General features: G+C 43.1%; 1 protein-coding gene across 2 annotated transcripts in view; it reads left to right on the top strand.

Moving 5' to 3' along the window:
• Window positions 1-1,245: 1,245 nt before the first annotated feature.
• OSGEPL1 (O-sialoglycoprotein endopeptidase like 1) overlaps window positions 1,246-26,915 on the top strand; it is a 152,750-nt gene continuing 127,080 nt past the window's right edge. Inside the window, exons 1-2 of one of the 2 annotated variants that reach the window (XM_073647843.1) lie at window positions 1,246-1,336; window positions 15,229-15,444. In XM_073647843.1, coding sequence (XP_073503944.1) covers window positions 15,245-15,444 — 200 coding nt within the window. In that variant the 5' untranslated portion in view covers window positions 1,246-1,336; window positions 15,229-15,244. Of the gene's footprint in view, window positions 1,337-2,169; window positions 2,196-15,228; window positions 15,445-26,915 lie in introns of those variants that run through there. The other variant, XM_073647844.1, reaches the window with a different exon arrangement.

Below are 26,915 nucleotides of genomic sequence, written 5' to 3'. Positions count from 1 at the left end.
CAAATGTTTCAGCAACAAGTTGTTTATTATCTTCTGTGCAGACTGTTTTGGGTGGACCAGTTTTTGGAGCATTAAGGATTGAGCCAGTGGCATTGAATTTGTCACGAATGCGGTAAATGGTTTGTCTCTTTGGGGCTTGAGTACCAAATGTTTCAACCCAATTTGCTCTAACGGTTTCAGCATTTTGAGATTTCCAATACTCTGTTAAAATCCATTTTCTGTGATCTGTATTTAAATTATTTGCCATTATGTGTTATCTGAAAAGAAAACAGATTTGGGGGAGATCTATCTGTGAAAACTAGATCTGTGAAACTGGCTCAGTTGCCCTTAGCAACCAATCAGATTCCACCTTTCATTTTCCAAAGAGTCTGTGAAGAATGTAAAGTGGAATCTGATTGGTTGCTAAGGGCAACTGAGCCAGTTTCACTTTACACCATAAATCTCCCCCTTCATAACCTTATTACACTTTCTATCCACCTACTTTGGGACCACCCTGTATAAATATATATATATACATGTGTGTATATATAAATTTACATATCTAGCACCTGTATGCCCATAGCAGAGGTCAGATAAGTGACAGATTTACTATGTTCTCGCCACCACTCACGTCAGTCTCCAGCAGTTTACCACATGAGGGATCGCTCCAGTGTTTGCTGGATGATCTGGACGTCACATCTCAGTGTAAGTCTATGAGAGCCAGAACATGACCAGAATAAGGTTGTCATAGACTTACACTGAGAGCTTGTGGCCGTTACCGCTGACTTCCGGTCAGTCAGAAATTGCGGTTACAAGATGGCGGCGCAGGATCAGAGCGGCACTGGGAAGAGCTGAAGGTGGCGGGTATAATGAAGGGTGCAGGGCCCTTACCTTACTGCCACCACACCACAGTCACCTCTGCCACCGCATTTTTTTCACTATCAGAATTTCTGCTTGTTAATAAACATGTAAGAAAATGAAAAAAATATGTTGCAGATAAGAAATTGAGGAATAAGAAAGAAAAGTCAGCCCCATGCAGTCCCAGACGACTCCCTGCCATGTGCCGCCATACCGGCGCCAGGAGACGGGCCTCTGCTCGGTCAGGCCCGCTGGTGCCCACAAGGTGGCAGAGCTCCTTCTCCGCTATGTGGATAACGGTAAACACGTGTACACATGAATAGTGGAGCGTCCTACAACCGCACTCCACTAAAGGAAATCCAAAGCATCACGTCATGGGCGACTGTAGTGCGCACGCGCTCTGCATGCACTGTCACGTGACCTTTTCCGGCGCCTACAGTGAGTGTATAAAGTGCGCATGCTCGAAGGAACTAGCGACATCTTCGGAAGCGACGCTAAGGTGCTGGGTTTACTGTAAAGTGCATAGAACGTGCGAGGAACGTTCAGTAGCGTCCTAATAAATGTCAATGGGATGTTAGAGGACGAATACGCTGCACCAGCGAGATGCATAGTGGTAGTGTCATGTAGGCTTGGTGGAAGTAGCTCGCAGGACCAGTGCGCAACCAATGTCATGGGATAGATAGCAGAGGCCGAGACTGGGGCTGCGCAGCAATATGCTTTCTGCCGGCAGAGGGCGCAAGCACACATGGGAGCGGAATGGGAGATCTGTGACTACTGGGAGGGTGGCTGTGACTTCTGCTAGGCTGCAAGGGAGCTAGGGGGGCTGTGACTTCTGCTAGGCTGCAAGGGGGGCTGTGACTTCTGCTAGGCTGCAAGGGAGCTAGGGGGGCTGTGACTTCTAGGCTGCAAGGGGGGCTGTGACTTCTGCTAGGCTGCAAGGGGGGCTGTGACTTCTGCTAGGCTGCAAGGGGGGCTGTGACTTCTGCTAGGCTGCTAGGGGGGCTGTGACTTCTGCTAGGCTGCTAGGGGGGCTGTGACTTCTGCAAGGGAGCTAGGGGGGCTGTGACTTCTGCTAGGCTGCAAGGGGGGCTGTGACTTCTGCTAGGCTGCTAGGGGGGCTGTGACTTCTGCAAGGGAGCTAGGGGGGCTGTGACTTCTGCTAGGCTGCAAGGGGGGCTGTGACTTCTGCTAGGCTGCAAGGGAGCTAGGGGGGCTGTGACCTCTGCAAGGAAGTCTTGCTGTAACACCTGGGGAGGTAGGGATGCTGCACGGTATCTGTCACCTCCAGGAACGCTAGTTATCTGCACATACAGGGTTAATCTGCAAGTAAATAGCATTTAAAGGGAACCTGACGTCTGGTATGTGTGGCCTGATCCAGGCACTGCATGTATAATGTACTGGCTGTATGATCTCAGCCAGGTATGATTGACTCTGAAACACTGCGGAGTTTCAGGAATTAACATACTTTAATAGCTTAGCTACTAAGACCGAGATCGTGCTGTAGACTGGTTGGAATGACTGTCCCCCCCCCCCCCCCCCCGGCTTCTACCCTCTCACTGCCATGGAGTGACAGGCCTTGGGCTATCTACTGTACCGCTCTGCATGGTTCTCGACGGCTTTCAAAATGTGTTTTTCTCTGAAATGCAAGTGCTTCACGTCATACAGCCCGTGCCTGTTGCTGTCCCTGGATCGGGCAGTGTGTATCCGGTTTCTTTTAAATCCTGGCTGAGTTACTGAAAGTGTTACTAGAGGGAGAACATGTACTTCTGTCCCCCCTGACTCTTTTCCAGTCATAGGGACAGTCCCCGCTCACTGTACGCTGTGTGCGCTGGAATCATTCCCCTGCATATTGACAGCCTGTGCCACACACATACGCTGTAGAGCAGTCTGTCGATCAAAGGGATCACAGCGCTCACTGTATAGCGAATGGTGCTGTAAATGTCTCACATCACCCCAATGAAGGGAAGTGATCAGCTACAGGGAGGATAAACCTTCATTTTCTCTGTAGTCGCTGTTCCAGTAAAGCAGGCAGGATGTATACGCTACTTACCTGCAGATTCACCTTAAATTTACAAGTAAATAGCATATCTGGAGGCGGAAGGTCTGTTTCATTTTTCAAACATCCTATTTTTATTAACATTTAGCAGCAATTTGTCAGCAAAATGTACAAATCATATTTTTTTTTTTTACCTATTCAGTTTTGAAGTGACTTCAAGGGGCCTATACATTGGGAAACCCTCAAACACTGCACCCCCTTACATTATTCAATATTGCTGTCAGGAAATGTGTTTAATCTTCCAAGTGCTTCACTAAAATTAATGCAAAATGGAGGGAAAAAATTTAAAATATTTTTTTTTCCTCTGATTCAGCCACAACTTGTCTCATTTTCTTTCTAAACAAGGACTATTCACTATTCACTATATATGGTAGGAATCTGCTATTTGGGCATACGGCAGGGTTTGGGAGGAAGAAACGCTATTAGATTTTTGGAGCATACGTTTGGCTGGAACAGATTGTGGACTTCATGTTGCATTTGCCGCTCAGGTGTCAAATAGCAGAAACCCTCTGCAGTTAACCCCATTTTGGAAACAAGGCCCCATAAGTAATTTATCTAGTAAACAATTTGAACCCACAGGTGTTTCACAGTAATTTATAATACTGGGACGTGAAAACAAAAAAGTATGTTTGTTTTTTTTTCCAGTAAAATGTTAGTTTGGCCCAAAATTTGTCTTTTTCGCAAGGGTAATAGGAGTAAATGGACTGCACACCTTGTTACCCAGTTTCTCCTGAATGTTGTGATACTCCATATGTGGTGGAAAACTACTGTTAGGGCGCACAGCAGGGCTCAGAAAGGAAAGCGCTCTACTTGATTTTTGGAGCACAAATTTAGCTGGAATAGATTAGATGCCATGTCACATCTGCAGAGTCCCTGAGGTGCCAAAACAGCAGAAACTCCCACAAGTGACCCCATTTTGTAAACGAAACCCTTTAAAGAATTCATCTAGGGCTGCGATGCTTCACAGAATTTTATAAGATCGGACCGTGAAAAGGTAATAGAAGAAAATGGACAGAACAATTTGTTATGCAATTTCTACTGAATAATACCCCCTATGTGGTTGTACGCTACTGTTTGAGTACATGGTGGGGATCGGATGGGAAGGAGCGCTGCTTGGCTTTTGAAATGCTGCTTTTGTTTAACTAGATGTGGTCTCTGCCAGGGGTGGGCTGTGTCGGGGGGCAGAGGGGCAAATGCCCCCCCGGGCAGGTCCTTCAGCAGAAGTTTTGGGCCGCCCGGCCGTCTGCTGCCTAGAAGACAGCAGCTGGCACTTTAATTGTGTATAAGTGCTGGCCTGGCCATCCCTATATTGCCGACACGCCCACACTGCAGCACCTGTGTGAGTGAACTCACAAGCCTGCCAGCCTGCTGTGTCCTCACCAGAGGAGATTGAGAGGTCAGCAGGGGGTCAGGGCCGGATTCTGAGTGTCTTGTGTCAGTGATGCTCTGAGGTGTCATGAGTCACGAGCTTGATCAGGTCGTGCTGTCAGTAGCCAGATATGCAGAAAAGTTCCAGAGCGACTGCCGACAGTGTATACACAATCACACACTGACTGCTCCTGAGCCTGGATCCAGGATTCATGCATTATATATCATATATAGTGCTATACAAGATAATATGTGATATTCTGTAGCCAGGTCCAGGTGTAATCAGTAAGGGTGCTTTCACACTGCATTCTGGCACTCCCACTGGGGCTTACGTCCGAACCCCCAACAAAACGAGATTCGGGCGCATGCGCCGACCAGCCATAGACTGGAATGGTGCCGACAGAAGAGCGAACGTGTGCAATGACTACTGGAGACGGACACTCAGAGGCACTTATCAGTGTCTGCCTCCAGTAGGTGTACAAGCCCAAAAATGATGCACGGCAGAGGGGGGTTCGGATGTAACACGTCCCAAAGGAAACAACAAACTTATGCTATAACACTATATATATATATATATATATATATATAATGTGCACATAATTTAGGACATCAGTACATAGATTAGCATATGACTGGTATATAACAGACTGTGATACAGACATAAGGTATTACAATATAAATTGTTATATATCATCTCATGTCTGTAGTCACAGTATATCATACACAAGACCTAGGCAAAGTGCGGCAACATCCGGCCTTTTGGCTTTTCCAGTCCGGTCTGTAGACTGAGACAACTGAAGGGATGAAAACAGTGGCTCACGGGCTGTACCATGCTCTCTCCCGCCTGCATCCAGATATCACTGCTATTCGCATACTCAGGATGAAGACAGCGGTAAATGCATTGGTGGAAGATGGGTTCGCGGGCTCCTTCCACCAATCAGCATGTGCAACTGAGACTGATGCTATGTGGAGGCTGTATGTACTGTATGTAGAGGGCTATGTTGGGTCTTATAGTGTGTATAGGAGTCTATGTGGGGGCTCATACTGTATACAGGTGGCTATGTGAGGGCTCATACTGTATATAGAGGGGCTATGTGAGGGCTCACACTGTATATAGAGGGCTCACACTGTATATAGACAGGCTATGGGGGCTTATACTTTATATAGAAGGCTATGTACAGGCTCATACTGTATATAGGGAGGCTCTGTGGGGGCTCATACTATATATATAGAGAGGCTATGTAAGAGCTCACACTGTACATAGAGGGCTAGGTGGGGGCTCATACTGTGTATAGAGAGGCTATTGGGCTCATACTGTATATAAGGGACTGTGAGGGCTCTTACTGTATAGAGGGGGCTGTATGGGTTAACACTGCATATATTGGGGTGGTGTCAGCAAACTTAGTTCTGTTCAAAAATATTAATATAAATAAAAATATGTTAATAGCAATATTGAGCAGAATCAATTTCAGTCTATGATTTTCTGCTTCCACAACAGTCAATCTGTCATGTGTCTCCTCAAAAAAATAATTGCACACCCCTGTCACTAATCTGTACACTATATGTGGTATCTTGTGTGCACAGACATCCAATATTATATAATATGTGATTGAATAATATCTGATATTCTGTACTTATAACATTGGATGTCTGTAGTCAGAGTATATTATATACTAGTCACATATTCTCCTGTATACTGTATGTAATATACTATGTGCACAGACATCCTGTGGTATATGCAGGGTAAAATGTGAATTCTATAATTTCTGATGTTCTGTACTTATATTATAATACATACCAGTCACATCCTATCCTGTATAAGACATTTGGTATCTGTACTCACCTATTCTCCTGTATACTGTTTGTGGTATACTATGAACATAGACATCAAATGTTATATAATAATAATTATCTTTATTTTTGTATAGCGCCAACATATTCTGCAACGCTTTACATACATTAACATTGCTTTCCCCATTGGGGCTCACAATCTAGATTCCTTATCAGTATGTCTTTGGTGTGGGAGGAAACCGGAGAAACCCACGCAAACACGGGGAGAACATACAAACTCCTTGCAGATGTTGTCCTTGGTGGGATTTGAACCCAGGACCACAGCGCTGCAAGGCTGCAGTGCTAACCACTGAGCCACCGTGCTGCCCTACATACAAGATAATATGTGACTGGTGTGATATCTGTACTAATAGTCAGTGGCGTACCGCCAATGCCAGCAGACCAAGCCACTGCTATGGGGCCTGTCAGCTGGGGGGGCCCCGAAGCAGCGGGGGAACGAGGAGGATTGGTGAGTATTGGGGAGGGAGGAAGGTTGCGGCGGCGGAGGAGCGGGCACACGCAGTAGGTGGCTGCTGCAGCTAACACGTGTGCCCGCTGCTAAAGGGACATGAATATTCCCTCTTCTTCACTCCCATGGGCATGGAGAAGAGGGAATATTCATTCTCTTTAGTAGCGGGCTCGGAGGGGAGCTGAGCCGCTGCTCCTGTGGCCAGTGCCTGCTACTAAAGAGAATGCATATTCACGCTTCTCCACGCCCATAGTCCCGGCATGGAGAAGAATGAATATGCTGGCAGCGTCTGAGAGTGCGCGCTGCTCAGATGCTGACATGGGCTGCTGGCAGACAGGACACAGCAGCGCTGGAGCAGAAGTGAGGAAGGAAAGGGAGTATTACTGTTTGTTTTTTTTTTATTTGTAAAGAGATTGGGCCCCACATAACAGGATTGGGGGGCATGAGGGGGCCCATGCGTACCAGGATTGAGGGGGGGACGAGGGGGCCCATGTGTACCAGGATTGAGGGGGGGGCGAGGGGGCCCACGCGTACCAGGATTGGAGGGGGGTGAGGGGGACTCACGCGTACCAGCATTGGGGGAATGAGGGGGCCCACGCGTACCAGGAACGGGAAATTTACCAGTAGCTACTGAATTTCCCACCCTAGGCTTATACTCGAGTCGATATGTTTTCCCAGTTTTTTGTGGTAAAATTAGGAGCCTCGGGTCGGCTTATTTAAAATGTACGGTACTTTTAAATCAGTGAGTACGTGGTGCCCATAATACTGCATGACTGTGGGATGCATTATACTATATGGGGGCTGCATTTTACCCTATGGCAGGGCTCGACAAACCCAGGCGCCTGGTCGCCAGTGGCGCCTAGAAAATGTTGTCTGGCGCCTAGAAAATGTTGCCTGGTGCTTGAGGAGTTGAGAAGAAAAAAAAATACTCTCAATCCAATCCCACCTCCTGCACGGAGTCATCCAATCGGAGGAAGCAGGGACAGTATCGCTCAGGCCGCCTTCTCCACTTTGCTCCGCCCCCCTTATGCTCCGGGACTGGACAGGGAGAGTTGGGTTACGGGGGAAGCAGGGCCGGCGTCAGCACCCGGCGTACCCGGGCAAGTGCCGGGGCCCTGGAAAATCAGAGGGGCCCAGCCGCCCACTCACTGTCGGGGCCCGGGCCCACACACCCACCCGCCCACTCACTGTCGGGGCCCTGGCCGCTTCCTCGGCACCTGTTCAGGGACGCAGGCGCTGCTTGATTGCCGGCACTTCCCCCAGACATGGCCGCGCGCTGTCCGGCTGTGTCTGCTAGTAATGACACGGCAGGGTCGACGGCACTGCACCTTTAATTGTGCTTGTGTGTCGCTCCTGCCGCGTCATTACTAGCAGACACAGCTGCACAGCGCGCGGCCATGTCTGGGGGAGTGCCGGCAATTAAACACCGTCGGAGCGGAGGTCCTGCACAGATGGGCGGGAGGGGCCCGGACCCGACCGCAAGTGGGCCCCTCTGATGTTCCAGGGCCATGAAGTCTGTGACACGCCGGGGGCCCTGCACTGCCCCATACCCAAGGAGCTGCTGGACAGGACACTGGACCGGGGACAGGTGAGTGAGGCTTCCCCAATCCCCATATTAAAAATATTAGTAATGGGTCTGTGTGAGTGCATGTATGTGAATGTCAGTGTATATGACTGTGTATATATATTTGTCTGTTTTATCTATGTGTATGTCTGTATGTGTACATATGTCTGCGCATATGTCTGCGTACCGTGTGTGCGCGCGCATATGTCTGCGTACCGTGTGTGCGCGCGCATATGTCTGCGTACCGTGTGTGCGCGCGCATATGTCTGCGTACCGTGTGTGCGCGCGCATATGTCTGCGTATGTGAAGGATGAGGGGGCAGGCTGGGCCATGTGTAATAAATATATATATATATATATATATATATATATATATATATATATATATATATATATATATATATATATATATATATATATATATATATATATATATATATATATATATATATATATATATATATATATATATATATATATATATATTTATTTATATATTTATTTCTCCGCCGTATCTGTGCATCATGAATCGTGTATGTGTTAAAAGGGCCCACTGAGACTCTTTCGCCCGGGGCCCAGAAAAACCTGGAGCCGGCCCTGGGGGGAAGGATCGCTGTGGCCGGGGGCCCGTTCTCATCTCCCGCTACCTGTGTAAGTACATACAAAGGCCGTGCTCCCCGGGGAGACGCCGTGTGTGAGGGGGTCTATATGTACAGTTTGTCAACAAAAAAAATTCTGGCTCCTAAATTTTTTGGCTGGCTCCTAGATTCTGAACAACTTTGTCGACCCCTGCCCTATGGGGTGTGTAATATACTGTATGGAGGATTATGGGGGGGCGCATTATACTATATGGAGGATTATGGGGGGGCGCATTATACTATATGGGGGCTGCGTTTTACCCTATAGGGTGTGTAATATACTATATGGAGGACTATGGGGAGTGCATTATATTCTATGGAGGATTATGGGGGGCGCATTATACTATATGGAGGATTATGAGGGGCGCATTATACTATATGGAAGGCTATGTGGGGCCATTATAATATTTTGAGGGCTATGTGGGGGGGGCATTATACTGTATGAAAGCAATTATACAGTGTGAAGGTTTGTGTGGGGGCCATCATACTGTATGGAGGGCTAGTGTGGGCCATTATACTGTATGGAGGGCTGTGTGGGAGTCACAGTTGGAGGATTATACTGTTAGGGTCACCATACTTTGCCTTGGGAGTTGAGGTGGGGTACAGTAGGTTCATTATACTGTGCATTTGGAGGCTAATGTGGAGGAATGCACCATGGGGGTATCATACTGTGTTTGGGGGGCACTTTTGTTGGCATCACACTTTATGGGGCAATGAAAGAGGAATTTAGGACTTCAGCAGGAGGAAAATTACTGTGTAAAGGCTGGAAAGTTGTGAGATATGATCTTCTGTGACACAGACAAATATTTGTTTTTGTTTGGTGGGGGGGCAATTTGAGCTTCTGCTATGTGGCCCCATGATTTGTATGTACGCCCCTGCTAATAGTATGTTATAAACCATCACATATTATCTTGTATATGACATCTAATGTCTGTAGTCAGTATTTCATGTACTAATCTGTCTACTATATGTGGTATCCTATGTGAACAGACATTCTATGATATATGTCAGTCACATATTATCCTGTATTTATTATACTATGGGTATAAACATCAGATATTATACAAGTCACATATTATCCTCTATATAACATCTGTTGTCTGTACACATAGTATAGCACATCCAGTATATAGGAGAATATGTGACTGGTATATGATACAATGTGACTACAGATACAAGATGTTATATACAGGATAGCATGTGATGGTATATATACCATCACATATTATCTGTATAAGACATTTGAAATTTATACTCGTAGTATAATATATATTAGTCATCTATTATTCTGTATATTGTGTGTGCTATATTATGCGCACAGACATCTGATGTTATATACAGGATAAAATACAAATGGTATACCGTAATATCTGATGTCTATATCACAGTATGGCTTATATCATTCACATATTATCCTGTATACTGTATGTGCACAGGCATTTGATGTTATATATAGATAATATATGACTTGTATATGTATAATATCTGTATCACAGTGTATATTCTATCACATATTCTCCAGTATTTAGTATGTGCTATACTATGTGCACAGACATCTGATGTTATATACAGGATAATATGTGAACGGTTCAACATCTGATATTTTTTACTCCTAGTATAATATACAACAGTCACATATTATCCAGTACATACCATTTGATGTCTGCCGTAATAGTGTATCATACACTAGTCATGTATTATCCTGTATACTGGATGTAATATACTATGTGCACAGACATCAGATGTTATACAGGATATGTCACCAATATATCATTCAACAGTGACATATTCTCCTGTCTCCTTATTTCTAAATGCAACCATGTCTACAACAAGGAAAGGATATGACTGTAGTCACTTATATTCTGCTTTAAAGAAGTCTCCAGTTAACTCTCCCCTCCACCGATTCTGTGTAAATGTTAGTGTACTGTAGTGTGACTGTGTTAATATATTCACCTAGCGCCTTCTCCTGTATCCAGCGCTGCTCTGCTCCTCTTCTCAGTGATGTCATCGCTCTTCAAACTCTCCAGATCACTTCATGCTTTATGTGACGTGGAAGTCTCTTTTACAGTGTAAGCCTATGGACCCTTGTTATGCGCCTTATTTATATTGTAAAAGTCACGCAAGGTGCAGAGTGACCTGGAGAGTCTGCAGAGTGGTGACGTCACTGAGAAGAGGAGCAGAAGGGCGCTGGACACCGGAGAATGCGGCAGTAGGTGAGTATATTAATAAAATGACATACACTACACTAACATTTACTCAGGTTTAGAGAGAAAAAAGTGAAAGTGAGGCTTCTTTATGTGGACTATTTTGTCTATTTTACAATAGAAGCAAGAATATATTAATTAATTCTGAAGACATCATGCAATTTACCACCCTGATACTTTTTGTTTCCAAAACGCTTTTCAGAGCTCAAATTTCTGTAGTCCCTCTATCGCTGCAGATTGCTGAATCGTGATAGGGCGCTGTGCACACATTGTCACGATTCCTCTGTATTGCCAGCTTAGTGATCGCAAGTATGAATTTGCATAGTGATGGTCACATGCCGACTAGAGTGTCAGACACCTCTCTCAGTGGCACATGATAGAAATGAATGAGAATCTAGTTAGCATTCGGCCACAACTATCCCATCATTACTCCTGCTTTGTCTTTTTAAAGGCTTGTAACCTCTACTCCCTTATTAAAAAGATGTCCCTGAGGTGTCAGAAAAGCAGAAACTCCCCACAATTCACTAAATTGTTCAAAGAATTAATTTAAGGGTGTAGTGAGTATTTTTAACCAACAGGTGGCTTGCAAAATTTGAAGCGGGGCTTTGGAAGTAAAACAATATATATACATTTTTACCACTAAAATGTTAGTTGCAAATTTTTCATTTTCGCAAGGGGTATTAGGTGAAAAATGGACCCTACAATTTGTTACACATTATCTCATGAATGCAGTAATGCCCCATATGTAATCGGAAATTACTAGTTGGGCCCCCGGCAGGGCTCGGAAGGGAAGAAGCCCCATTTGAGTTTTGGAATCCAGATTTGCTGGAATAGTTCATGGGCACCATCTGCAAAGCCTCTAAGCTGAGCCCGCACTGAACCGGGCACAAGTCAGCTGATTGTTACAGCTGACATGTGTCCGCAACAGCCGTGGGTGGAATCGCGATCCACCCGCGGCTGTTAACCAGTTAAATGCCGCTGTCCATCTCTGACGGAAGTGCGGCATTGGCCCCGCCCATCGATGACCCCGTCACATGATCGCGGGTCACCGATGGGTGGGCATGACAACCCAGGGTCTGCAGCAGACCCCTTTGGTTGTCATGTCTCAATTGCTATGAGCGCCACCTAGTGGTCGGCGCTCATAGCACATGAGCATTTCTACTGCATACTGGTAATCTGCTCCTCGCCGGTATGCAGTAGAAGCAATCAGACAACTGCTGCTTCTAGTCTCCTATGGAGACTATTGAAGCAAGCAGTAAGTGTAAAAAAAATGTTTTTAAAAATATAAAAAAAAAAAAAAAAAAAAAAAAAAAAGGTTTAAATCATCCCCCTTTCGCCCCATTCAAAATAAAATAATAATAAAAAACCTCACGTACATATATTTGGTATCGCCGTGTTACGAATTGCCCAATCTATCAATATAAAAAAAGAATCTGATCGGTAAACGGCGTAACGAGAAAAAAATTCTAAACGCCAGAATTACGTTTTTTTGCTCGCCGCAACATTGCAATAAAATGTAATAACGGGCGATCAAAACATCGGATCTACCCCTAAATGATATCAATAAAAACGTCAGCTCGACGCGCAAAAAATAAGCCCTCAACCAGCCCTAGATCCCGAAAAATGGAGACGCAATGGGTCTCGGAAAATGGCACCATTTTTTTTTTTTTTTTTTTTTTTTTTTCAGCAAACTTTGGATTTTTTTTCACCACTTAAATAAAAAAGAACCTATACATGTTTGGTATCTACAAACTCGTAATGACCTGGAGAATAATAATGGCAGGTCAGTTTTAGCAATCAGTGAAAGTGGTAAAAAAAGAACCCAAAAAACAACTGTGGAATTGCATTTTTTTTGCAATTTCACTGCTCTTGGAATTTTTTTCCCGTTTTCCAGCACACGATATGGTAAAACCAGTGATGTCGTTCAAAAGTATAACTCATCCCGCAAAAAATAAGCCCTCACATGGCCATATTGAACGAAAAATAAAAAAGTTCTGTCTCTGGGAAGAAGGGGAGCAAAATATGAAAACGCAAAAACAGAAAAACCCAAGTTCGTTAAGGGGTTAAAAATCGTACAATATGATTTTTTTCGTTTTTATATTTTGTTTCTATCTCACAATTGAAGTGTACCTACGATAAAAATTACAGACCTCTCCATTCTTTGTAGGTGGGTAAACTTGTAAAATCGGCAGTGTATCAAATACTTATTTTCCTCACTATATGCCCCTCAAAGTCACTTTAAAAATGTTTGCCTGTAAAAATAGAATTTGTGATTTCCTTAAAGCACCACTCCAGAGTTTCTATTTTTTGCAGCCCTGGATTGGTGTCTCATACTTACCATCCGCCATGTTTTTCTGTTGGTCTCCAGCACCTAGTGACTTGTCGGATCACTGGAATGCACCGAAGGTCAGTTTTGAATGAAAGTCTATGAGAGACTCGTGGCAAAAGAGACTTGCATTGAGAGCTTCGACTGTTACCTCTGACTTCCGGTTATTCAGAAGCTGTGGTCACAAGAAGGCGGCGCGGGACTGGAGCGGCGCCAGAAACAGTTGAGGATGTCGGGTGGTTCAGGGACCTTAAATTAGTGGCACCACTCCAGTGCTGAAATAAAAAAAATAAAAAAAGTGCTGCTAAATTTTAACTATTAGAACTTTTTAAAAAGATAAAGGGACCTTTGAAAAATGATGCCAACGTAAAGTAGGCATATTTTATGTGGTATCACTATCTGGTTTAAGAATACAAGCGTTCACTTTTGAAAATTTGCTAATTTTTCATAACATTTCAGTTATTTTAATTAAAAACACAAAACCTATCGACTTACATTTAACACAATCATAAAGTACAATGTGTGACAAAAAAACATCTCAGATGTTGAAGCGTTCCACTTGAAGTGATGCAGGACAGATTTGAAAAATGAGGCTGTGTCATTAAAGGGAATTTGGCCCTACATTATGTTGCTCTCAGATGGGGTAGCAAAAACCTGCTGACAGAGACATGATTCCAGCCATTGGTCACATACTTTAATGGTTCTACAGTTTTTATTGATATTGATGTAATCCATCTCTAGCAGGAAAAACGTGAAAGGTAACCTGTCGCGTCAAATAACTATTAACCTGCAGATATAGAGTTAATTTGCAGATTGTTAAAACAGTTCTCGGCCGTTGTACCGGAAGTGTTGCTCTGTATTGGAACCTGCTAGGAGCTTTGCAGGAAAGCTCAGCAGGACTGAGGGTGGCTGAACCCCTGCCTGCGATCCCCTGCTGTAATGTCGGTATGGTCTTTCTTCCTCCTCTGCCCAGGAGCTGTGGTATGATCAGACCATGCTCCTGTACGGTCAGACACAGCCATTACACACTACACAGCAGGGGCTCATTTATAAGATTATCTCAGCACAGGAACTTTTTTTTAATACATCCAATTGTGGATCTTATTATTACAAGATCTGTTGACTAAAATGGACTTTTTTTCATGGGACAACACCTTTACGTCATGCAACCGTGCTGGCATAGCTACAGTCACTGCTTATAGCACTGTGATTTAAGCTCATCAGTGCAGAGCTGACTGTCAGTCAAAGTGCCGCGGCATTTTCTTTTTCTCTCAGGAGCCACGTTCACGGTACAATGACGTTTGAATTATGTGACTGGACCATTTTATTAATTCCTCGAGAACCCCTTTAAAACTGTCTCCGTGCATGCTTGAACTACGCCAATCTTTTTTAAGTAGAAGACGCCAAATTCATTAAGAGGCACACACCACTTAATTCAGCGCCTCTTATGAGTGGCATGTGCCTCCGTGCCAGAAATGCTACTTCAGCAGTACAAAACGCCGTATATTTTGATGAATTTGAGCGGACGTGGCCACCCCAGGTCCTTTTCAGCTCCGCCCATTTTAACGGAGCTGATTCAAGCTGGCGTGAAAATGACAAAAAGCCACACAAATTTTGTGCAACTTCCCTTTTATGACAGTTTTTGGTGTAAAAACTTTCATGACTCTGCACCAATATCTACAGGTTGATAGCTTTTTCCGATGGTGCAGGTTCCCTTTAAGACACTTTACAGGAATTAAAGGCGGGTTTTTGACTCAGTTCTGCTTCTTTGTGAAATGGTATAATGATATAACAGAGATGGACTTTGAATTTAGGGCAGGCAAGGCATACTCGGAAACAAGGGAATGGTAGTTTCAACTCCTTTAGTGCTGTCAGAATGCTGTTCGAGAAACTGTCCACCTAAAAAGTGTTTTGTGTTTGTTTTTTTTCTATTTCAGACTCTTACTTTGAAAGATGAGTACAACATTCTGCACTTTCTGCAAAAACTATTGGACGCTTAAAAAACGAACATTTTCTGTACTGTCTTTAGTGAACTACCAAAGAGTGGTTCTAGGAATAGAGACAAGCTGTGATGATACTGGTGCCGCTGTGGTTGATGAAAATGGTACAATACTAGGAGAGGCTGTTCATTCTCAGAATGAAGTTCATCTAAAGTGAGTAAACATGGAAAGATGATATACACATTTTCTATTCTTTATCTTCCAGTTAAGTAAAATGCATAATAAAAAACATGTACATTAAGTATAGGTTTACTGAGTGATAAGCTGGTAGAAAAGAACATAGGTCCTGTCTGTGATGGCTTACAATCTAAAAGGCAAGAGACAGCAGCAAAGAGTTGAAGCTGCTTATATATTGTTTATCGGAAACCTGTCGCATCCTTTTTCGATATTAACCCCTTAACCCTAGAACGCATGACCATAAAAATCGACACTTTCACATACCTGGGGCCTTTTAGGCCCGTGTGCAAATAACATGGAATAACTCAAACAAAAATGACAAACAACTATATACCTGAGGAATACCTAGAGTTTCAAAATTCTAACTAAAGTAATCTTGCAGAAAATAGAAAACAATTAACAGGGCGGGCCTGCGAGGCCCCAGGTATGCGTTCTAGGGTTAACGATCGCCGTAATGCATATTCACAGCAGCAGTTAAAGGGGTTGTCCGGTCAAAAGAGATATGTCTGCAGTCACTCTGTGTGACTGCAGACTTATGAATCCCCTAGCGCAGTCACTGTGCGCTGCAGGGATTCGCCAGTTTCAGACACAGTGACAGAGGGTATGTATGAGTTATACAGTAAAGGAAATAATTATTTGATCCTTTGCTATTTTTATAAGTTTGCCCACTGACAAGTCTATAATTTTAAGGCTAGGTTAATTTTAACATTTGAGAGATAGAATATTCCCCCAAAAAATCAAGAAAATCACATTGTATAAATTAGATAAATTTATTTGCATTTTGCAGTGAGAAATAAGTATTTGATTCCTCTGTCAAACAACACTTACTACTTGGTGGCAAAACCCTTGTTGGCAAGCACAGCAGTCAGACGTTTTTTGTAGTTGATGATGAGGGTTGCACACATGTCAGGAGGAATTTTGCTCCACTCCTCTTTGCAGATCATCTCTAAATCATTCAGATTTTGAGGCTGTCGCTTGGCAATTCGGAGCTTCAACTCCCTCCATACGTTTTCTATGGGATTAAGGTCTGGAGACTGTCTAGGCCACTCCATGACCTTACTGTGCCTCTTTTTGAGCCACTTTTTTATTGCGTTGGCTGTATGTTTTGGGTCATTGTCTTGCTGGAAGACCCAGCCACTACCCATTTTTAATGTCCTGGCGGAGGGAAAGAGGTTGTCACTCAGGATTTTACGGTACATGGCTCCATCCATTCTCTCATTGATGCGGTGAAGTAGTCCTGTGCCCTTAGCAGAGAAACAACCCCAAAATATAATGTTTCCACCTCCATGCTTGACAGTGGAGATGGTGTTCTTTGGGTCATAGGCAGCATTTCTCTTCCTCCAAACACGGCGAGTTGAGTTGATGCCAAAGAGCTCAATTTTTGTCTACTCTGACAACAACACCTTCTCCCAATAACTCACAGAAGCTTCCAGGCGATCATTGGCAAACTTCAGACGGGCCAAACATGTGCCTTCTTGAGCAGGGGGACCTTGCTGGCACTGCAGGATTTTAAACCTTTAAGGTGTAATGTGTTACCAATGGTTTTATTGGTGACTCTGGTCCCAGCTGCCTTGAAATCATTAATAAGTTCCCCCCCATGTAGTTTTAGGCTGATCTCTCACCTTTCTCATGATCAAGGATACCCCACGAGGTGAGATTTTGCATGGTGCCCCAGATCGATGTCGATTGACAGTCATTTTGTATTTCTTCCATTTTCTTACTATTGCACCAACAGTTGCCTCCTTCTCACCCAGCGTCTTACTTATAGCTTTGTAGCCCATTCCAGCTTTGTGCAGGTCTATGATCTTGTCCCTGACATCCTTAGAAAGCTCTTTGGTCTTGCCCATGTTGTAGAGGTTAGAGTCTGACTGATTAATTGAGTCTGTGGACAGGAGTCTTTTATACAGGTGACTATGTAAGACAGCTGTCTTTAATGCAGGTAACGAGTTGATTAGGAGCGTCTAACTGGTCTGTAGGAGCCAGAACTCATAATGGTTTTGTAGGGGATCAAATACTTATTTCTCACTGCAAAATGCAAATAAATGTATCTAATTTATCCAATGTGTTTTTTTTTTTTTTTTTTTTTTCAGATATTCTATCTCTCAATGTTAAAATTAACCTACCCTTAAAATTATAGACTGTTCATGTCTTTGTCAGTGGGCAAACTTACAAACACAGCAGGGGATCAAATAATTATTTCCTTCACTGTACATACCACCGGCCATTCAGTGCTGCCACGTTCCATTCACTTATATGGAGCGAGGCCACGCCCCATCTAGTGACGTGGATGGCCAGTGGGCGTGTCCGACTTGAAGGGGAGACCTCACTCAATACAAGTGTATGGAGAGTGAGGCCACATCCACTGGCTGGGGGTATGTATAACCCATACATACCCTCCGTCACGGAGTCTCATACCGGCGAATCCCCACAGCGCACAGTGCCTACGCTGGGGGGATTCATATGTCTGCAGTCACACAGAGTGACTGCAGACTTATCACGTTTGACCGGATAACCCCTTTAAGTGTACTTATTCCTCAGCGCCGCTCTTTCACATCGCTGAGGAATAACATTAAAGGGCCCCCCTTCGTCGGCAACTCTCTGTGGTCTCAGCTACTGGTGGTAGCTTAGACCTCGGAGAACATGACCAGGGCCAGTTTTTACAGTCCCCTGTCACATGATCGCTGTTATTAACCAAATAACAGTGATCACAAAAAAAAAAATTAGATTTAAAATTTCTCTTTCCTCTAATATGATCTAACATATTTGAGAACAGAGAAATGGGGTCCCCTTAGGTACCGGATTGGTGATTTCCCCCCCCCCGGCCCATCCTTCCTCCTTGTGCAGAAAGAAAATGGCGGGCGCCAAGATCTGCCTCCCTGCACCCGGCAACTGCTGGGATTTTTATGATGGGGTCTATCACAGTGATCAAAAGCCCCCAATATTAGTAAATATGGCAGCACTTGGGCAGTGACTCTGTTTTTTCTCCTTGTAGTTGTTCTGGGAGAGAAGAGAGAGAGACTACGTCTGTGTCAGAGAAAAAAGTTTAAAAAAAAATCACATCTACCTCCGTGTCTGTACCCCTAAACCTCATTATTTATTTTTTTTTATCATTATTTTTTTTCATTTTTTTTGCAATTAGGGTTACTAGGGTTAGGGTTACAGTTCTTTAAATAAATTAAAGTGTGTGTGTGTATAAAAATATATATATGCATACCGGATCAAATTAGACTGTTTCGTGGAAGTACATCCGTTGCCAAGGAACATTATGATTTTTTGGGATACACTAAAGGCATACCTTAGAGCAGGGGTCTCAAACACGCGGCCCGCGGGCCGCATGCGGCCCCTGAGGCTGCTTTATGCGGCCCGCAGGCACAGACCCCTTGATGATCCCGACCTTGTCCAGGAGGAGCCGCCGACAGCAGCGCTGCATTTCCGCACAGAGACTGTTTCCCAGCACTGCATTTCCAATGCCAGCCGCCGGCCAATCAGAGGCCAGCAGCTGATATCTGCGTGTCGGCGCAGCGAGTATGACGTCATTGCCATATGCAGATGTCAGCTGCTGGCCTCTGATTGGCCGGCGGCTGACATTGGAAATGCTGTGCTGGGAGACAGTCTCTGTGCGGCAATGCAGCGCTGCTGTCGGCGGCTCCTCCTGGACCAGGTCGGGATCGTCAAGGGGTCTGACTCTGTGGTGCCTGCGGGCCACATCTGCAGGAAGGACGCCGAGGGAACGGAGGACAGGTGAGAATCATTTTTTTTTTCTATTTTATGTGTGTGAAGAACAGCACAGGGAAAACATAGCCACAGGATGGGGACCTGGATGGGGCACATAGCCACAAGAGGGGACCTGGATGGGGCACATAGCCACAAGAGGGGACCTGGATGGGGCACATAGCCACAGGATGGGGACCTGGATGGGCACATAGCCACAAGAGGGGACCTGGATGGGGCACATAGCCACAAGAGGGGACCTGGATGGGGCACATAGTCACAAGAGGGGCCCTGGATGAGGCACATAGCCACAAGAGGGGCCCTGGATGAGGCACATAGCCACAAGAGGGGCCCTGGATGAGGCACATTAGTACAAGATGGGCGCCAGGATGGGGAACATTGCCAAAAGATGGGGACCTGGATCGGGAACATTGCCACAGGATGGGGACCTGGATGGGGCAAATAGCCACAGGATGGGGACCTGGATGGGGTACATAGCCACAAGATGGGGACCTGGATGGGGCAAATAGCCACAGGATGGGGACCTGGATGGGGCACATAGCCACAAGAAGGGACCTGGATGGGGTACATAGCCACAGGATGGGGACCTGGATGGGGTACATAGCCACAAGATGGGGACCTGGATGGGGTACATAGCCACAAGATGGGGACCTGGATGGGGTACATAGCCACAAGATGGGGACCTGGATGGGGTACATAGCCACAAGATGGGGACCTGGATGGGGTACATAGCCACAAGATGGGGACCTGGATGGGGTACATAGCCACAAGATGGGGACCTGGATGGGACACATAGCCACAAGATGGGGACCTGGATGGGACACATAGCCACAAGATGGGGACCTGGATGGGGACCCTATTTCACTATTAAATGTGAATTACAAAATTCTTACAAAAATTCTAGCCTTGAGACTTAATAAGGTGATACTATCGGTTGGGCAACCGGACCAAACAGGCTTTATGCCAGGAAAAAATACTTCTATGAACATTAGAAGGGTACAATCAATAGCTCAATATAGCTCTCTGATACCGGGAAATGATTGGGCCTTGGCTTTATTGGATGCGGCCAAGGCTTTTGACTCGCTGGAGTGGCCGTTTTTATTTGCTTGCCTAGAGAAATTTGGTTTTGGCCCTAAATTTCGGGCCTGGATTCAAATATTGTACGTAGCCCCCAAAGCTAAAATAGTGATAAATAATATATCATCCACATCTTTTTCATTGGAAAGAGGAACTCTCCAGGGATGCCCTTTGTCTCCGGCTCTATTTGCTCTGGCAATTGAAGCATTGGCTATAAGAATACGATCATCTGAGGATATCAGTGGAATTACAATTGCAGACTGAACTGATAAAATTGGTTTATATGCAGATGACATGATAATTTTTATGGACAAGTTTAAGATACTCTTCCATATGTTTTATCTACTATTGATAAATTTAGTGAATTTTCGGGTCTCTTTATAAATTGGGATAAGTCTTCTCTTAGGTCTCTGTCGCCCACTCCAAATGCTGATTTGGAAATGTTATCTCCTTTACCTGTAGTGTCATGTTTCAAATACTTGGGAATTATGATTGTTAGAAATGATAGAGAGGACCTCTCAAGTAATATTCTCCCTTTTATTAGAATACGCTAAATGTAAATTTTCCTTGTGGGGGAGATTACCGCTATCAGTGTCCGGAAGGATTAACTTAATTAAAATGATCTTACTCCCTAAATTTAATTATATATTACAACATAGTGCAGTATCGGTCCCTAAGAAATTCTTCACATCTCTTAACTCTTTGATGTCCACATTTATTTGGGGGAACTCTAGACCTAAACTCAGGTTATCTACCCTTCAAAGGCCTAAAGATATGGGAGGAGCAGCTCTGCCTGACTTCCATCTATATTATTTAGCAGGTCAACTAAAAGCAATCCGTAGTTGGATGCCTGACTCCCAGTTACCGAATTCTGAGAACCACTTGGCACACGTTTTAGGCACAGTTTGTTTATTGGTTTTTTAGAATTTAATAAATCGACTGCCATTAAGTTGTTACCCTTACATAGATTGGCGAGAACGGTATGGAAACAGGCAAAGAAAAGAATTGACTTTACACATGTTATAGCTGAAATGCCTATATGGGGGAATCCGTATTTTGCAACATTAGTGGAACATCCATCTGCCCCGTTTTGGATAGCTAGTCGGGTCTATTTGTTTAGAGATATTTTTATTAAAGGTCTATACTGATGTCATTTGAACAGGTGCAAAATAAATTCAGGGTTCCAAGATCTCAATTCTTCAGGTACCTCCAACTTAGAACTGGCCCTCAGATCTCACTTACAAAACTCAGAAATAAATCAAACTATTTCCTCATTTCCCTTAATAGGAATACTTAAATCTCAAGGCCCATGAGGTCTTTTATCTATCTTGTATACATACTTGCTATCAACAGGCTTAGATCGGAACCCTTTACCAGCAAAAAATAAGTGGAGACTTCTAATTCCGAATATGGGGGAGGAGGAATGGGATGACGTTTTGGAGTCCCCGTCCTTTGTCTCTCCCTCCGTTAAAAATAAGCTGATTCAGCTATATGTTATTCATCAGTCATATCTCACACCCCTCAGACTATATCAAATGGGGCGCTCCTCTAATTCGGAATGTTTGCGTTGTCATACCATAGATGCTGACTTTGTTCATTTAATTTGGGACTGTTCCTTTATTAGGTCCTTCTGGCAGGAAGTTACCTCTTTATTATCTTCTTTAGTATCCATCCCAATTCCATGTGATCCATTTTTTTGCCTTTTTGGGGTAATGGAGGATGATGCCTGGGATCATTATATTAAGATTTTTTTGAGAGAAACCTTATTTTTGGCCAGGATATTGTTGGCACTGAGATGGATGGGCAATACACAGCCAACATTGCGATCTTGGATTGCACTGGTTAACTCAATCATCCCATTCGAAAAGATAGTATATCAAAACAGAGGTTGTCCATTAAAATTTTCCAAAATATGGGACTATTGGAATTCTTCGTGTCTTACGGTCTCTAATTAGGAAAAGGGTTTGAGCTCGAGAGTAAATATGTAAGGGGGTGTGAGAATAAATAGAAAACCACGAGTTATAAGTGACAAATGTTGCTTATAGGGGCAGGCATTTAGATCCATATATATTACGATGAGAGTCAATCTGAGCATGGAAAGGATAAAGACAGCACAAGTTTGATAAGTTGTGGTTGAGGGTTCAAAGTTTGGATTGCATCCTAATTAGGTAAATACCCTTTCTTTTCTCCTTTTTATATAATTCCAGAAGATGCGACATCCACAGGGCAAACAAATTTATTTATATGCATGCGATAATCCATCCGACCAGTTTATTTTAATGTGTTCTCATCGATGTAAATCTGTGTTGATGTGATGTCTCTGGATGTTTTCTACCACCATAATGCAATGTGTAATTGTTTATAAAATTGTTTAATAAAGCAAATTGTTTCAATAAATAAATATACAGTATGTGTGTATATATATATATATATATATATATATATATATATATATATATATATATATATATATATATATATATATATATATATATATATATATATATATATATATATATATATATATATATATATATATATGTGCAGAATTATTAGGCAAGTTGTATTTTAGAGGATTATTTTTATTATTGATCAACAACTATGTTCTCAATCAACCCAAAAGACTAAATATCGAAGCTTAATATTTTTGGAAGTTGGAGTGTTTTTTTTTTTTAGATTTGCCTATCTTAGGAGGATATCTGTTTGTGCATGTAACTATTACTGTGCAGAATTATTAGGCAACTTAATGAAAACCAAATATAATAGCATCTCACTTGTTTATTTTCACCAGGTAAACCAATATCAGTGCACACAATTTAGAAATAAATATTTCTGACATGCAAAAACAAAAACCAAAAAAATTAGTGATCAATATAGCCACCTTTCTTTATGATGACACTCAACAGCCTAAAATCCATAGATTCTGTCAGTTGCTTTATCTGTTTTCGATCAACATTGCGTGCAGCAGCCACCACAGCCTCCCAGACACTGTTCCGAGAGGTGTACTGTTTTCCCTCCCTGTAGATCTCACATTTTATGATGGACCACAGGTTCTCTATGGGGTTCAGATCAGGTGAACAAGGGGGCCATGTCATTATTTTTTCTTCTTTTAGACCTTTACTGGCCAGCCACGTTGTGGAGTAGTTGGATGCATGTGATGGAGCATTGTCCTGCATGAAAATCATGTTTTTCTTGAACGATACCGACTTCTTCCTGTACCACTGCTTGAAGAAGTTGTCTTCCAGAAACTGCCAGTAGGTCTGGGAGTTGAGCTTCACTCCATCCTCAACCCGAAAAGGTCCCACAAGTTCATCTTTGATGATACCAGCCCATACCAGTACCCCAACTCCACCTTGCTGGTGTCTGAGTCAGAGTGGAGCTCTCTGCCCTTTACTGATCCAGCCTCTGGCCCATCCATCTGCCCATCAAGAGTCACGCTCATTTCATCAGTCCATAAAACCTTTGAAAAATCAGTCTTAAGATATTTCTTGGCCCATTCTTGACGTTTTATCTTATGTTTCTTGTTCAAAGGTGGTCGTTTTTCAGCCTTCCTTACCTTGGCCATGTCCCTGAGTATCGCACACCTTGTGCTTTTTGATACTCCATTAACGTTGCAGCTCTGAAATATGGCAAAACTGGTGGTGAATGGCATCTTGGCAGCTTCACACTTGATTTTCCTCAATTCATGGGCAGTTATTTTGCGCCTTTTTTGGCCAACAAGCTTCTTGCGACCCTGTTGGCTATTTGCCATGAAACGCTTGATTGTTCGGTGATCATGCTTCAAAAGTTTGGAAATTTCAAGACTGCTGCATCCCTCTGCAAGACATCTCACAATTTTGGACTTTTCAGAGCCCGTCAAATCTCTCTTCTGACCTATTTTGCCAAAGGAAAGGAAGTTGCCTAATAATTAAGCACACCTTATATAGGGTGTTGATGTCATTAGTCAACACCCCTCCACATCACCAGATTTACTTAATTGGTAGTTGGCTATCAAGCCTATGCAGCTTGGAGTAGGACAACATGTATATAAGTATCAAAGTGATCATGCATTTGCCTAATAATTCTGCACGCGGTGTATATGGTGGTCCAAAAGTAGATGAACAGAAAGTGTAATAAGGTTATGAAGGGGGAGATTTATCAAACATGGTGTAAAGTGAAACTGGCTCAGTTGCCCTTAGCAATCAATCAGATTCCACTTTTCATTCTTCACAGACTCTTTGGAAAATGAAAGGTGGAATCTGATTGGTTGCTAAGGGCAACTGAGCCAGTTTCACAGATCTAGTTTTCACAGATAGATCTCCCCCAAATCTGTTTTCTTTTCAGATAACACATAATGGCAAATAATTTAAATACAGATCAAAGAAAATGGATTTTAACAGAGTATTGGAAATCTCAAAATGCTGAAACCGTTAGAGCAAATTGGGTTGAAACATTTGGTACTCAAGCCCCAAAGAGACAAACCATTTACCGCATTCGTGACAAATTCAATGCCACTGGCTCAATTCTTAATGCTCCAAAAACTGGTTGACCCAAAACAGTCTGTACAGAAGATAATAAACAACTTGTTGCTGAAACATTTGTTCAGAGTCCAAAAAAGTCCACCAGAAGAGCCTCTTTGGAATTGGGAATTTCACGAGCTTCTATCATGGGAATCCTGAAATCTATTGGGTGGAAAGCTTATCGTCCACGTCTAATTCATGGTTTATTGGAGGATGATCCAGACAGGCGGCTGCAATTTAGTGAGATTATGCTTAACGAAATTGAAGAAAATCCAGTAATTTTAGATAACATTATGTGGAGTGATGAAGCTTTTTTTCAAATTATCCAGCCATATTAACAGACATAATTGTATTTACTGTTATAATGAGAACATGCATTTAACATTAGAGCAACAACTAAATGAGCCTGGTGTCAATGTTTGGGTGGTATTTCAAGTTTTGGTGTTTTAGGACCAGTTTTTTTTGATGGAACAGTCACAGGAGATAAGCATCTCGAAATTCTAATGAATCAAGTTGTTCCCCAGTTACAGCAACAGCCTAATTCAAATGACCTTTATTTCCAACAAGATGGGGCCCCTCCACATTATTCAAGAGTAGTCCGCGAGTATCTTGATGAAACATTTCCTAATAAATGGATTGGCCGAAGAGGCCCACTTGATTGGCCGGCGCGTTCACTAGACTTGACCCCAATGGATTTTTTCTTTTGGGGAGTACTCAAGGACAAAGTTTATAGTCGAAAACCAAAAAGTGTCAGTGATTTGAAAAATTACATAAGAGATGCATTTCAAGAAATTAATACCCAAAGAGACTTGTGCAAAAAAGTTTATCGAAGCGTAAAAGGCGACTTCAAAGCTGTGCAAATTGTAATTCAAAACAGTTTGAGCACCTGCGTTGATAAAATTTAAGGGCTTTTGTATTATTGTTCAGAATAAAATTTAATTGTCAATGTTATGCTTGTGCTAGTAAATATAATTTTATATATAAATCAAAATAAATGTATTATTTTCTGTCCACCTACTTTTGGACCACCCTGTATAGGGTGGACAGAAAGTGTAATAAGGTAGTTTATGAAGGGGGAGATTTATCAAACATGGTGTAAAGTGAAACTGGCTCAGTTGCCCTTAGCAACCAATCAGATTCCACTTTTCATTCCTCACAAAGTTTATAGTCGAAAACCAAAAAGTGTCAGTGATTTCAAAAATTACATAAGAGATGCATTTCAAGAAATTAATACCCAAAGAGACTTGTGCAAAAAAGTTCAGTGATGTGAAACATGGAAGTTTCTCCTGCACATTAGGTGCAGAGAGGGTTAATAGTCTGGTTTACAAGAGCATGCTTTACAGGTGGATGGCTAAGTGCTGGGAGGTAGTCTATGTGGTTTGGGGCTATAAAGAGCCAGCCTTTTGACTCAGTTCAGTGTCTGGAGAAAACCTGCTCCTGAGAGGAGCTTGCTGGTGTTGTGCTGAACTAGGTGTGATTTACCCTGAGTGGCCGGACCCCGGCTGATATACAGACTGTGCTGCATATTTGTATTTTTTTTTTGCCTTTATGCTGAATGCTCTGTGTTTACATTATGGACTCCAGGTTAGTTTATGACTCTTAATAAACTAACCTGACAACTTAAAGAGACAGTGTTCTGTGTCTACCTCTGTGTACAGCCAAGCAAGCTGCTTTACATCTATATATCTAGCTATTAGTGTTGAGCGAGTATGTTCTGTTAACCCTTTCACCGAGTATGCTCGGGCGAGTTCCGAGTATTTACAGCTGCTCGGTGATATGGTTGAATCGCTCCCGTGTGCATGATTTGCGACTGTTTGACAGTTTTAATACATGTGAGGAATGTCTATTTCTTACACATTCCTCACATGTAATAAAGCTGTCAAACAGTTGCAAATCATGCACACGGGAGCGATTCAACCATATCACCGAGCAGCTGTAAATACTCGGAGCTCGCCCGAGCATACTCGGTGAAAGGGTTAACAGAACATACTCGCTCAACACTACTAGCTATCTATCTAACTACTGTACCCAGCCACACGTTGCTGTTGCTCAGTCTGGTTAAATGGAAAAGAAAGAAAAGAGAAGGCACACGTTTCTAAAATATTTAATTTCACAATGCTTGTGGGTATACTATACCAT

Source organism: Phyllobates terribilis, unplaced genomic scaffold, assembly GCF_046119375.1.
Source record: "Phyllobates terribilis strain yellow unplaced genomic scaffold, ASM4611937v1 Scaffold_9__5_contigs__length_417890890, whole genome shotgun sequence".
Taxonomy (NCBI): Eukaryota; Metazoa; Chordata; class Amphibia; order Anura; family Dendrobatidae; genus Phyllobates; species Phyllobates terribilis.
Note: the sequence above shows the minus strand (reverse complement) of the source record. Positions and strands in the feature narration are given on the sequence as shown.